The sequence below is a fragment of the Taeniopygia guttata genome, chromosome 3 (genome assembly GCF_048771995.1).
Source record: "Taeniopygia guttata chromosome 3, bTaeGut7.mat, whole genome shotgun sequence".
NCBI lineage: Eukaryota > Metazoa > Chordata > Aves > Passeriformes > Estrildidae > Taeniopygia > Taeniopygia guttata.
In genome coordinates this window covers 26,407,344-26,421,267 of record NC_133027.1, presented here as the reverse complement: position 1 = coordinate 26,421,267, position 13,924 = coordinate 26,407,344, and the positions used below count along the sequence as shown (strand labels likewise).

General features: G+C 36.5%; 1 protein-coding gene across 34 annotated transcripts in view; it reads left to right on the top strand.

The window, feature by feature from the left end:
• DST (dystonin) overlaps positions 1-13,924 on the top strand; it is a 286,720-nt gene that overhangs the window by 218,516 nt on the left and 54,280 nt on the right. For 29 of the 34 annotated variants that reach the window (XM_072926480.1, XM_072926476.1, XM_072926483.1 and 26 more), the window contains 8 exons: positions 2,889-3,050; positions 4,092-4,262; positions 5,534-5,700; positions 7,881-8,040; positions 8,297-8,623; positions 8,797-8,881; positions 10,033-10,274; positions 11,238-11,444. In XM_072926480.1, the coding sequence (XP_072782581.1) occupies positions 2,889-3,050; positions 4,092-4,262; positions 5,534-5,700; positions 7,881-8,040; positions 8,297-8,623; positions 8,797-8,881; positions 10,033-10,274; positions 11,238-11,444 (1,521 nt within the window). The remainder of the gene's footprint in view (positions 1-2,888; positions 3,051-4,091; positions 4,263-5,533; positions 5,701-7,880; positions 8,041-8,296; positions 8,624-8,796; positions 8,882-10,032; positions 10,275-11,237; positions 11,445-13,924) is intronic. The other 5 variants (XM_072926488.1, XM_072926470.1, XM_072926466.1 and 2 more) reach the window with 1 other exon arrangement.

Genomic DNA, 13,924 nt, shown 5'->3' with positions numbered 1-13,924 from the left:
TGGTTTATGCAGCCCTCCAACAGAAAGGGAAGATAAACAAGATACACCATTAGCAGGGGAGCAAACCCAAGTACGAAGTCTGTCTTCTGCAGAAGATATCCATGTAGTAGGTCAGTTCAGACCATATATCCCAGCAATTTGCAGAGAGCAGCAAACCCCGCTGCTTGCAAGCTTGAGTGTCCCTGTCAAAGAAAACTGCAGACTGGCTTTGCATGACATTTTACCCTCTGGAAAAGTAAAACAAAACAATGCCCAGACATGTGAGAGTGATCAGGAAGAGATGGAGGGGAAATGCTCTCACTTACAAGGTTTCAAAGAGCAAATTCTGTCACATGACGATCCTCTTCAAGATGATGAAAGAAGTATTACCCCTGACAAAAATGAAGTGGAAAATGCATATGAAGTTCATGAAAAAACTAAAATACAAGTCACAACAGTAGAAGAGGATTATGTGGATGATGTATCTCTTCATGTAGATGTTTATTACACTAATGCTGCTGTAAATACTAGTGACTTGGATTTTGCAAAATATGAAATTTTATCTGATACGGAAGAATGCAGTGTAGCATGTACAGGCTCAAATGAAATGGCATTTTCTGTTCAACAGCTTGAATTAGATAGTACTGTAAACTGCCCAAAAGTTTTCCCAGAGAGAAATAAAGGCAATATCTGGACTACTGGCATCCAAGACACCTTGGATACAGTCTGCAATGGCCTCTTGTCCAACAAGGTAACTAGAAAAAAAAATCCATAGATTTGTGAAATAGTTGCAGTATAACCATAAAGATATTTGTTTCAAACTCTAAGTTTTGCCATCATTGCAAAAATGTAACTTTAAAAAAAACTGTTAGTTAGGCAGATGCCACTTGGATAGCACACATGGGGTGTCCAAAACAGGTGAAATAGTAAGTATGGGAAATGAACTGGGGGCAAAGTCCGAGGGGGTGGTTGTTACTCCAGCTGTTTTGGGCAGGGTTGTTGCTGCCCAGCTGCTGCCTGTTGCTCCCGACCTGGAATGCCTCCTCCGTGCTCTGTCTCGGTGCTCGGTGGCTGCGCTGAGTGCGATCGCAGGCAATGCCATTCAAGGGCAGCTACGGCCATGTGTTCGTGAGCAGCCTTACTCATCAAGGTGTAAGCAACAGTATCAGATGGTTGTGGTTTCTAAAGAAGACAGATTAAAGGCTCACCGCCTCTTCTGAAAGATGCCTTTTGCATTTGCGTGCCAGAAAGCAGATCTGACGTTACGGTAGTATTTTACAAGCACAGGACCTTGCAGTGCTTTGTGACTGGTGGATGAGGTAAGAGAGCAAGGGAAGCTTTGTAATAAGGAAAGGGTGTTTGTCGGGTCTGTAATTTTTTTCTTCCCACTCTGGTTGAAATCTGAGATACTTCAAGCTTTGTTGCTAAGTTGTTCTGGTAAACTTTAGCCTCAGCAATAATTGTAATTTATTTTAAGCTTCTCTCCACAAAGAATGTGTGCATTTTTAAAGGGCAGATTATGTAGATCAGTCCTCTCTGTGGTAGGATGTTGTTCTCAAACGATGAGACTATAGCCCATAAAAGAAGAATTTGTTATTGATTCAGTGTTGAAATATTATTCTGCCTCCTCCTTACCCTACAGTCAAGAAAAACACATGCATTTTCCTTCTTCTAGGAGCAGCCAACTCATTGCACACTCTCAGTTTTCATGTAACCACAGTCTTAACAGGGTTTTGGGGATTTTTTTTTTGTCTGTAGGAACAAATCTCGTAGGGATGCTTAATTTATTTTATCCCTCATGTTTAGTGTGTTTGCAGTAGCTGCTAGATTAACTTGTCAAGCTGGTGGAAGTGTGCTCAGCCACCTGAGGTCTGCAGCTTTAAAAGCAATCACTTGCCACAGTGTGTTTGGTGCAAGAGAGGAGACTTGCTGGTACATTCAGAGTGATCTCTGCTTTTCAGGATGCTGAGAAAGGTTGCTTTGAATGCACTAAGTGTACACCAGAACTGTTACTGAATGCTGCTATAGAAATGGAAGGATTTAGGGTCAAAAGTTGAGCATTCTTTAGCATTGTTTATTCATTGGTTATTTTTCACTAGCCTGTGTAATTAATTCAGGGGCTTCAGGCCATTTTCTGATCTCATTGACACTTGTGTCAGTGCAGCTTAATGTTGCTGAATACAAATGGAGATTTACATTGCTGTTGCTAATGGTAATAATCTGGCTCTGGAAAAGCCTAAATACCTGCAGGAGTAAAATAAAGCAAACACAAAACTGCTCAAAGTGCTGATGGGTACTGTAAAGCCTTGGCAATTAGCAAGAGTATCCTTTGAATGAAAGCCCATTTTCCTGTGTGTCTGCCGGGATACTGTTTCAACAGCATCTGTAGTGCCTCCTGACTTGTTACCATTCTCCTAAACAGATTTTAAAATATCTTCCTTCACTGTTTCTTTGACTTAAAACTTTGGCTTTAGTCCTAATTTGAAAAAAATGCCCACTTGTCTCTCTTGGTCTGTGCCATTTTTTGTTATATTTTATACATAAATAATTAAACAGATGAATTTGTCCAGTCTTTTTCCCCCCCCTCTATCAGAAGTTATATTTTTTCAACCCCCTAAACTTTCACCACTTCTCTTTTTCTCTGTCCCTTTCCTTCCTATCTAAAACTACTAATGGAAATCTATGCCATTTCCCCTTCTGTGATGTATTGAATTTACTCTGTTTAGATTGAGCCTATTCTGTTTAGATTTATTAATGCTTTTTTAGGAAGGTCCTGACAAGGAATGGCTTCCTTTCTTCTAGACACCAGTTTTAAGCAATGTTTTTGTTGCATACTGACATGTAAACACCATGTGCATTTTATGACAGAAGTTACCATGTTTCATGTCTGTCTTGGGTTTCAACTGCAGGTATTCCAGAAAGAAGAAATTGAACCCTTACAAGTAAAACAACAGGAAGTAAATTGGTTGGGTCAGGGCCTTATTCAGAGTGCTGCTAAAAGTACCAACACAGAAAACCTTGAACGTGACCTTGAAGATGTCAACACCCGATGGAAGACTCTTAATAAGAAGGTTATTATCTTGTATACTATCCTGCTTTTGTTGTGTTCTGCCTTTTGGTTATTTGCTTGCTGATGTCTTTCAAAATACAGGAAATTAAATATTCACTAAGAATATGAATTGTATTTGCTTTACACAATGACTTTATTTGTAATTTGAAGGATAAGTTTTATATTGCTAATAGCCAGAGGCATTGCTGTCATTTATAAGGTTTTGCCAAACTTTCTGTAGGTCTGTTCTGGGTTTTTATTCAGGAAAGACTCACAGAATCATGAAATGGTTGGGGTTGGAAGGGATCCCTGGAGATCCAGTCCCACTTTCAGTCATTGTTTGCATGTTTTTTTCCAGTTTGTTCTATTTGCTCATGTACACTGTTGTACCTGCAAAGAGCAATGGTACAGCCCAGCTTTGTATGACTTTACAGCACTTTAAAGATTGTTTTGCTTGAGGCATCAGAAAGTAACACTGCTTTGAAAAACTGGCTGTAGATGTTTTTCTGTACTTTTCAGAAGTCTTCCTTCAGCAGTAGCTGCTGTTGGGAATGGAAAGGGTGGGGGGTAAAAATGGTGCTCATCTTCTGCTCTCTTCCTGAAAGAGTGATGCAGCAGAACCAAATACACCTGAGGTTCACATATTTGCCTTCTCCTTTCCTATTTTTATTTCTCGCTGATGGCATTATTGGGATTTATTAACAGCTGCTACTTTGAAATCCTGGCTCATTCTTTCTATAAGAAAAATAAAGACCATCTGAAATGCAAACATCCTGTCAGTATATTTAATAATACTGTGGCTACATAAAGCAGTAGTAACTTGTAAGGAATTACTAGAGCAGGCTGATTTACTGGGAGTTAGTCTGTTCTTTTCATTGTTCATTCATGGGTCTCCAGCCCCAATTAATGAATCCAGATTCATGCTGAATTGTGACATTGTGCTGTTATGAATAGTTACAAAAACAAGAGTATTTATTAGTGATATTGACAGAGTTTTACAGATTTTGACTAATTATTTCACAGAAATAAAATGAATAGGTGAGATCCTCCACTGTTTTTTCAGGTTGCCCAGCGTGCTGCGCAATTGCAGGAAGCTCTCCTCCACTGTGGGAGATTTCAGGATGCCCTTGAATCTCTGCTTAGCTGGCTCATTGATACAGAAGATCTTGTGGCTAATCAGAAACCACCATCTGCTGAATTCAAAGTTGTCAAGGCTCAAATACAAGAACAGAAGGTAAGTGAAATGGTTTCAGAATCTCTCTCCTTCCACTGGATCAATGAGAATAAATTCCCAGTCTTTGGCAAATCATAATATCTGTTCAAGTGTATTTTATTACACTGGAGTGTGCTGAGGTGTTTAAAGGAGCCATCTGTTCAAAACTCAGTACTATGTCCAGGGTTAGGAAATGTGCTCATCTTGGATATAAGACAGAGTGATACTGTGCAGTCTGAGCTCTGGTTTATTAATATTATCTGGAAAGGATGTTAAAGATCCATTGGAAAAATAAAGCAGAAAATTCAGTATTTGGCCATTTGAAAGGTAGGAAATAAAACCTAGCAAATTTTCACTCTAGTACTTCCAAAAGAAGCTTGCAGATTATGGACTTAAAAACTTGACTCTTGATCTTCATGGGATCATTTTTGGTAATTAGATGGAATCCCATTGGGAAGTGGCCTGTGCTAATGTAGAAACTCTATCAGTGTCATCAACTTTGGCATATTTTAATAGTGGTTATAGAAAAAAGAATGATAATGTAGCTGATAAAACATACAATTCATGCAGTTGGACTCTGTGGCCCACTGCCACCCAAGGATTTAATATAAATTTATGGCCAGTACAGGTTGTTGTCCTGGGATACCTGCAGTGGCAAAATGTTAACGTTACCAAAGGCACCTAGGGAATGGAAGAAGGGAGGATTTCAGACAGAGGCACATTTTATTCTTCACAGAGGAGTTAATGTAATACGCTGGATTGGTGAACTCAATTGTATCTCACATAAGTGATGAGTTGATTATACAATAGTTTTAGTATCCATTTTCCCATCTCTCTGTGTATCCGAATTACCTCTGTGATGCCAAATCTGGCAGGGCATGCAGTTTTCCCATAAATGTTCCTATAAAATGTAACTTAATTTAAATAGCTGGATGCCCTCAAGGGTGTTAATGTAGAACTTTGTCTTCTATGTTGTTCACTTTTTGGGCTTCCACACATCCTTACCTCAGAGAAACCAGGGTTGTTGTTTGGGCTTCGTGAAACTCCAGTGTTCTTAGGAAAACAACTGAGAAACTAAAATGAGCCTGCGTTGGTCAGGGATGGGTTTGATGTGTGTGTTACGTGTGCCTCTTTGATTAGCTTTGTTCACATTTTTATCACAATACAGGCATTGTGGTTTAGTTTTAGTTTTTTGGGTTTTTTTTAACAGCTTTTCAAGAAGTCTTCTGTTGTTACATTTGCATTATTGCAATATTTCTTAATAACCTGGTGCTTGATTGCTCTGTCTGCAGCTTCTGCAGAGGCTGCTGGATGACCGCAAGCCGACTGTGGAGGCAATCAAGCGCGAAGGGGAGAAAATTGCGGAGTCAGCAGAGCCTGCTGATAGAGTGAAAATCTTGAAACAGTTGAGTTTCCTGGACAGTCGATGGGATGCCTTGCTCAGTAAAGCTGAAACAAGGTACTTGAAATTCTTTCATGGACTTGAAAAATGTAGATATAGCATGTGATAGATGTTTAGAAGCAGCATGTGGAACTCCATATTGTAATGTACTATCATGCTTTTGCTTGCATTATGTCTTTGTGTCTTCATGTTGATATAATGGGTCCTATGAGGGAAAACTGGAGAAAAGTGACCTGAAGAGACCAAAAGCTCTTTAAATGTGATAATCTACTAGGATTAACTACACCTTCTGAATATTTTATCTCTGTTAATTAATTAGAATTGCAAGTGTTTTGAGGCAAGCACAAGTTTTACAATAGAATCAAGTGCAAATTTTAAACCTAACAAATAATAATGATATTCTCTCGGAACTTCAAAGTTCTGAATTGCTACAAAGAAGCAGCACTCAATTCTTTCTTTTTTTTTTCCTTTTCTTCTTTTTTGTTTTTGGATATCATCTACATAATTAGTTTCTGCAACTCAGAGGTCATTGTAATGTAAGTTGCAGATGCGTGCCAAGTACTGAGCTCTCTTAATTTTCAAGAAAAAAAGGACCTTTAACGTATATAGTTATATATTCTAGCAACACAGAAAACCCTATCTCTTAAAAGGCATTGAGGTCCACTTCAAGTTCCAATTGAACAAAATCAAACAAAATCCATGCACACAGTATCTGTATAAACACAGACTTACATCTATGAGTTCTTGCAAATGTATAAGATACCTGTACAGTTATGAACTGTAAAGTGTCTTTGAAGAAATCTGAGTTGAAAGATTTACTGAACAAGTTTTCTGGGTGAGGATTTGAGAAGGACAGTATTTTTCAGAGCAGAGAGAAGACTTCATGAGACAGCTTGGAAAAAGGCCTATAATTGAGAGTAAGAGAGGACTTGGGAAGTTGAAGAAAAATTTAAAGCGCACAGTGAAACTTTACAGTGAAGAACAAATGGTTGTGTTGGTGTCTAAAGTAGCATTGAGCTAACCTCACTTCTGCTGTCTTCTGCTCATTCTGGTAGCCTCTCTTTAGCTGAACCTGTTTTGTTACCTCATACTAATAATAGGATTATTTAATTAGGCAACCACTAATAGACCATTATTTCCTTTTTTTTTTTTTTTCTCTTCTTTTTTATTGAAGGAATCTGACTCCATTAGCTGGGGTAAATGTTCATGTCATGTTTAATTTAATAATATCCTCCCAGTCTAGTGATATCTAATTACAAATGAAATTGCAGCTTTTCCCAAGCCATTATTAGCTGCAAGCTTGTCTCCATTGTTCTTTGGCTGGTCTCTAGAAATGAAGAAGGAATTTGAGGATGATTCTGAAAACAATGTAGAGTACATCACAGAGTGTTCCATGGCTAAGTGTGTCAAGCTACTTTGTTTATAAGCCTTGGAAAATACATATAAATGTAGCTTTTATCTGGAATGAGATCCTTATTTGAAAGACGTTACTGTGATGTTTTCACATAGAACAAATCTCATCTAAAAGTCTTGAATGACATCTGTTCAGCACTGCTTGTAGAGAAAACTTTGCTGTAATCAAGAGTCTTCTCTGACATGTAATAATCTGAACCAGAAATGTTTTAGTTACTGCTTTTCTGGTTTTGGGGGTCAAGTCTCTGTGCTTTATTAATTTTGTCTCACTAGCTTCATTAAGAGCTATTATCCAGGACAAGAAAGACAAATTTAGAACCAAATAATTCTGTTGTCATAATTGAAAAAAAGGTTTAAAGATATTTTACAACACTGAGGAAGCATGACAGTATGTTCTGGTTCAGTAAAGCCTTTGCCTAACTTTGAAACATGTATAATAGTCAAGGGAATGTAACTTTATGCTTTAAGACAGCTGGAAACTTGAAAACCATCTTAACTGGGTATTCAGCCAAACAATGTTTTGCTGAATTGAGTGCTAGATTATTTTTAGCAAACAGTATATGAATAAAGTGATATTATTTTTATTTTCAAAACTGGTATATTAACCTTGGAGGTATTTGTTTGTTTTTAATTTTATTTGATTTTTACTTTACCTTGCTTTCCATTAAGTATCATGTCTGTTTCATTTGGTGACTGGTTGCTACAATGAGACTGAATTATTTCTGGAGTGTTTTGCAGAGGATTCAAGAGATTTTTTTTCTTTATTAAAACTGTTTGACACTCACTTCATCACAAAAGATAACCATTCCTGGGTGCATTGATAGGAACCGTCAGCTGGAAGGCATCTCGGTGGTAGCACAGCAGTTCCATGAAGCTCTGGAGCCACTGGTGGAGTGGCTGACAACCACAGAGAAGAGGCTTGCAAATGCAGAACCCATTGGAACACAGGCCTCCAAACTGCAGCAGCAGATTTCTCAGCATAAAGTAAGATACAAACCACTCACTTGCTTTGATCATACTTTTTAGATCTTCTGTAAAGCACAACGAAACTGGCAAAGCTGTTGCACTGTACTCATTTTACCATACTGTTTCATTTTTTCCCCTTGTAATTTAAGTTTTATACATTTATGTTGGCAATATGTCCTTTTTTGTTAAATTTTTATTGAGTTCCACTTAAATTTATTTTCCATTTTTCTGATTTTCTTTTCCATTATTCTTCATTATTTAAAATAAAATATAGGCCCTAGAAGATGATGTCCTAGCTCACAATAAGAGTTTACATCAGGCCATTAGTGCTGGTCAGTCTCTAAAGACTATGAGCTCCAGGGAAGATAAAGATATGGTGCAGGAAAAGCTAGATTCTGCTCAGGCACGATACATTGAAATTCAAGAGAAGAGCAACAGCAGATCTGAACTTCTCCGGCAAGCTTTCAGCAATGCTCAGATTTTTGGGGAGGATGAAGTTGAATTGATGAACTGGCTGAATGAAATCCATGATAAACTGAACAAATTGTCAGTCCAAGATTGCAACACAGAATTGCTTGAGAAACAGCACTCTGAATTACTGGTATTTTGATTTCTGTTCATTTCTTATTTAATTCATGTTTTTAATTTGATTTATATCCTCATACATCATTTATTTTCATTAATATATTTTGTTTAAAATGTCAGTATGCTTATTCTAAATAAAAATAATATATTTTTTAGGTCTGTGCTAACATAAATGACCTTTATTCATAGGATCTTCAGGAAGAGATTCTTCTTAGAAAACAAAATGTTGATTTGGCTATACAAAATGGGTTAGAGCTTCTCAAGCAAACAACAGGTGAGAACTTACATAAAACTATAATTTGTCATACTTTTTTTCCTTGTACTTGCCTAAGAAAATTAAAGTGAAGCTTGTAAATATGGTTCATATTTACTGGTTAAAGCAATCATAGTTGTTTATTTTAATAAGGCTTGAGGTCAACCTAGGTTATGTTTTGGGGCCAATTTTACTTTTAATGTAAGTGAGCAAAAGGCCTTTTTTGCCTGTAGAGAATTTAGCCCTTGAATCATTTTATTATTTTTAGTGGAAAATTATTCTAGTGAACCTGCATTCCATTCCTAATAGTGAGTTATGGACATTACTCATAATGGAGGGCTGTTTGGCAGTGGACACAGTAAATTCCCTGCAGGCATCCACAGATGAACAAGGTATTAGACTACCTATTACTGCAAGGGGAAAGCTTCAGCCATGGGAGCTAATACTGTGGGAAAAGTTGCATTCCAGTTATACACAGTGTGTCTGTGCTGTAGATCAGCATCTGTCCAGATTTTCCTGTACTTAGGAAGTTCTTGAACCCTTTGAGACATACATATGTTGTGCAGGGTATTATCCTTTTCTGTTCCAAACTTTGACATTACACATATTCTGTGATGAAATCTGAACATTTCTAATATTATGGCTAATAAATTTCAATGCATTGTTTTTCTTTTAGCCTTTTGAGTTTTGTTTCAAATGGACAGCAATGAGGGTGAATTGTGATGTCAAAATCTACTGTAATTGAAAGTCTAGTTAATAATATGTAGAATTTTTTTTGTTCTTTACATTTTCAGTAACACTTTTATATCTTTTATTTGGCCTTTATAAGAAGTATTGTGAATTTAAGGGTGGATTTTTTTAATAAGAACATTTCTGTTTAAAAATGGATTTAACTCCTTAATTTGTAATAGTTTAGTAAAGCAGAAAAAAGACAGAAGGACTGATCCTGAACTGAAGTAAAATTTGTACCTCTGTGGGTTTTAGTGATGGTAGGATAATTTACAACAGTTGAGTATTGGCCTTGTCACTTTGCTTGGGTTATTTTATAAATTAAATACTGAAGTTTCTGTAATATGTGGAGTTTAGGATTTTAGTTTTTTTGTTGTTGTGGTGGTTTTGATTTTTTAAAAATATTTGTCATTATAGGAGATAACATTCTTTTCATATTTTAGGTGATGAAGTTGTAATTGTTCAAGATAAACTGGAAGGCATTAAAGCGAGATACAAAGATATTACAAAATTAAGTTCTGATGTATCCAAGACTTTAGAGCAGGCTCTGAAGCTTGCAGGGCAACTGCACTCAACTCATGAGGAACTCTGCAAATGGCTTGATGAAGTAGAGATGGAGTTACTCTCATATGAAACTCAAATACCAAAGGGTGAAGAATTAAGCCAAGTACAAGAAAGACAAAAAGTATGTTTTAGAACCTGGAAATTATTTGCTGTTCTGTGATTTGGTGAGGTTTTGTGTTAATTCATGCTTGATATGAAATAATTTTTTTAATAACTAAGTTTGGTATCAGATAATTTGAATAAGTGTAACAGTAGTTAAGACTCAAACTCTTTTTTCCAGAGTCATCTGTTATAATCACTTATGAAGTTGGGCTGAGATTTATTTTAGCACAAGAGAAGAACAGCATTTTTGTTTTATTCGAGGAGCTACCTAAGACTGGGAAACTTCATAAGCTGTCAAACAAAGTTATTTTAGTTCTTTAGCTGTGGCACGGATGAAATCCTGTAAAGTGTCAGCATTTTAAACATATATTACTAATTTTGTTTAACAAGATCTATTAAAAAAAAATGCACTGTAAGCTGCATGGTATAGAAAATGTTGAGGGTGGAAGCTTAAAAAAATTCTATTAAATTTCTTTAATAGATGGGAAGTTCTATACAGGTAAAAGCTTGTTCCTTTATGTGAATGTGTACTTGAAATTTAATCCAATAATTTAGAATTATTGCAGGAATAATTTTAATTCATAATGTTTTGCTATATTGCATGCCAATTTCATTTGCTGATGATTTAATTACTTATGGAGCTGCAGTTCAGAACCATCCATTAGTTTTATTTTTTTTGGATGCTTCACGAAGTACTAACAATTTTTTGAAAATTTTCAGTCATACTGAATGGAGAAATATATTTAGGTTAGATTTTGTGGAAAATTTTCTTAATAATTACTTACCTTTTTGTCAAACAACTTACAGTACCAAAAAGCTAATACAGTTTAGCTGAAAATAAGTATTCTAATTTATCCCTTTGATTTGCGTGGAAAGCATTTCATGCAGTATTTGAAAGAATGAAAAAACTGCGAACTGTGTATGTTGCATTCATATACTGCCATATTTAAATGGTTTAATTGTTTTAAATGGCCTTTTACAGGAGCTGAAAAAAGAAGCAAAGAACAACAAAGGCTTAGTGGACACTCTGAATGAAGTTGGCAGTGCCTTCCTGGAGCTGGTGCCATGGAGGGCCAGAGAGGGGCTGGATAAGATGATAACGGAGGATAACGAACGTTACAGATTAGTGAGTGACACGATCTCTCAGAAGGTGGATGAGATCGATGCTGCCTTCCTGAGATCCCAGCAGGTACTGAAAGCTGTTCTTTGGATAGTAACAGTCTCTGGATGTGTGTACTTCAACAAAAGCTGTCCTTCAATAACGTTGCCAAAAGTTTGTTATGCTTGAGCAGCAAAAGGCCCATTTGAAATGGGACTCCAGTGTTAAAATATGAATGCCAAAAATCTGTTAATCTGTACTCTGCTGTAGTTGTTGCCTTTTTGTTCATGCAAACACCAATATTTTAGCTAAAATTGCTGTTAGTAACCTGTGGCTGCTTAGGTCGGGGTTTGCTTAAAAACTGAATGGCCCACATCTTTTGTGCATCATGTGTTAAGTAAAATATGGTCCAAGACCTTGAGCCACCTTTTCTGGAGATGACACTGATATTGCTAGTTGGCCATACCTTTTAGCATCTGCTGATTGTCTAGCTCCTCTGCACATTAGACCATTAATGTGGAGGATTTAAATATATTTTATTTTGCATTTTTATTACTATCCTAAATCCTTTTATTAATATCCTCAATACTTTTGTTCCTGGAGTGCAAAACCTGAGTTATTTAATATGTGGAAGTTTCTATACATGCACAGAAGTATATGTGGATACTCTTTGAGAACTGGGCTCTAATTTTGTCACTAAATAGTCTCATATTTAAGCCACCTTATAAATGCATTGTGGAAACACAGTTTTCCAGTTCAGGCATACAAATATTGGTGGAGATTTCTCGTTTTGCTGTATAGTTTACTTAAACAGTTGTAGGAGGACAAGGAGAATGCATGTGATAATTTCAAAATTTGCTAAAAGCTGACTAAAAGAGGCAGTAATTCAGATTTTCTTCTAAGTGAGCCTAAACCTCTTTTTAAGAGGTTTGATAATTAATATTTTCTCATCTCATTAACCTAATCCTCAAAAGTGACGGGTGATTTTTATTTTATATTTTTAATGAGTGATAATGTGAGTTAGGAGATTATATTATTGGCTCTCCTTCAGATTTTCTGAATTCCATGAGTATGTTGCATCCTCTAGCATAAGTTGATCAGTTTCAGGTCCAGTCATGAAAAGTCCAGAGCTCCTATTCCACTAGCTTATGTTGCAAGGGCATGTTGCACTCTAATCCTGCATACCCCTAACCTCCACTTCAGCTCAATATCACAATAAACTCCTATACACCATGTCCTGTGATAAATTTTGGGTGGCTTAATGTGCTTCCAGTAAAGGATAAGATACTTCCCATTCTGCTATGCAAAATAAAAGTATTTTTGGAGAAGCTAGTGCTTTTTAAGTTTGCCCTGTGGCAACTTGTTGAAGTGCCTATACTCTTAAGTTTTGGCTGGAGGACAAAGCTGCTGAGAATACAAGGCTTTGGTAGGAGTAAGCATGGGTTTCTTGTGAGACGTTCCTGGACCAAGGTGAGGAATGCAGCAAGAAACACAGATGATTAAGCAGAATAGCTTCATATTGTGAATGGAAGCTGGAAGAATAATAGACAAATGCAATGTCTATTGCATTTTGCCCAGGTAGGTTTTTAACTACCCAGGCAAAATGGTCTCAGACTGATAATAAATTCAGCTACATGGTTTAGTCTTTATTTCTCAAGACTGAAGGCCTTGATGAGGTCCTCTAGTGAAGGAGTCCTATATAGAAACACAAGGTCATATTCTACCTGTTCTTCACTCTAAAGCAACCTTAGAGAGTGCTTTAGAAAGCATTCATGGAGAAAATCACAGCATCATCATATTCAGAAGTCAATCATTCCTGATCAGAAGAAAATGTACCACAATGAACTATGCTTGGTTAAACTGGATGGGGATTAAGTAGATGATTTTATAGTGACTCCAAGTGTAGCTGAGGGCTCATAAGTAACTGCCATGTGTAAAGGGAAGAAAACATTTCAAATTTTGGATGCAGAGAGTGCCAATTTTATGCTTTTTATTCCTTAATGTTGTTTTTAAGCATCACGAATTGGAAATCCTATGCCTTCAGCAAATTGAGTTTAGAGTTCTTCCCTTCCTCATTACTATTTAACTTAGAAGTTTCAGTGCCATGCCTTGGTTTTGTTATTTCCATGAAATATTTCCTTAGTATTACTTACATACCCATGAATATTTGGTATCAGGAAGTCACACTGCAGTTAGTTTGTACATCTAACACATTTGAAATCATCTTCTCCCTTTCAGTCTTAAATAGATGGACATCTGAAAGCCTTGATTGTGAACTGTACTTCCTAAAGCCAGGATTTAACTAGCCCTGGTGCATGTGATTCATGCTAATGTTTACAGTACTAATTATTTCAGAACATACCTTTCTAGTAGGATGTCACAATGCTAGGACAAATCTTACTTTCTGTAACTTTAAATGAGAAATGACATATACTGAAAAAGAATGTTCTGCTCTTTCACGTAACAAATGGATTATAAAGGCCGAAGAAGACTTGACTCACAAAGAATGAAATCTCAGGATTATTTTTTTCATTTTGTGGGACTCATGATGAACCATTAAGACAAGCCTG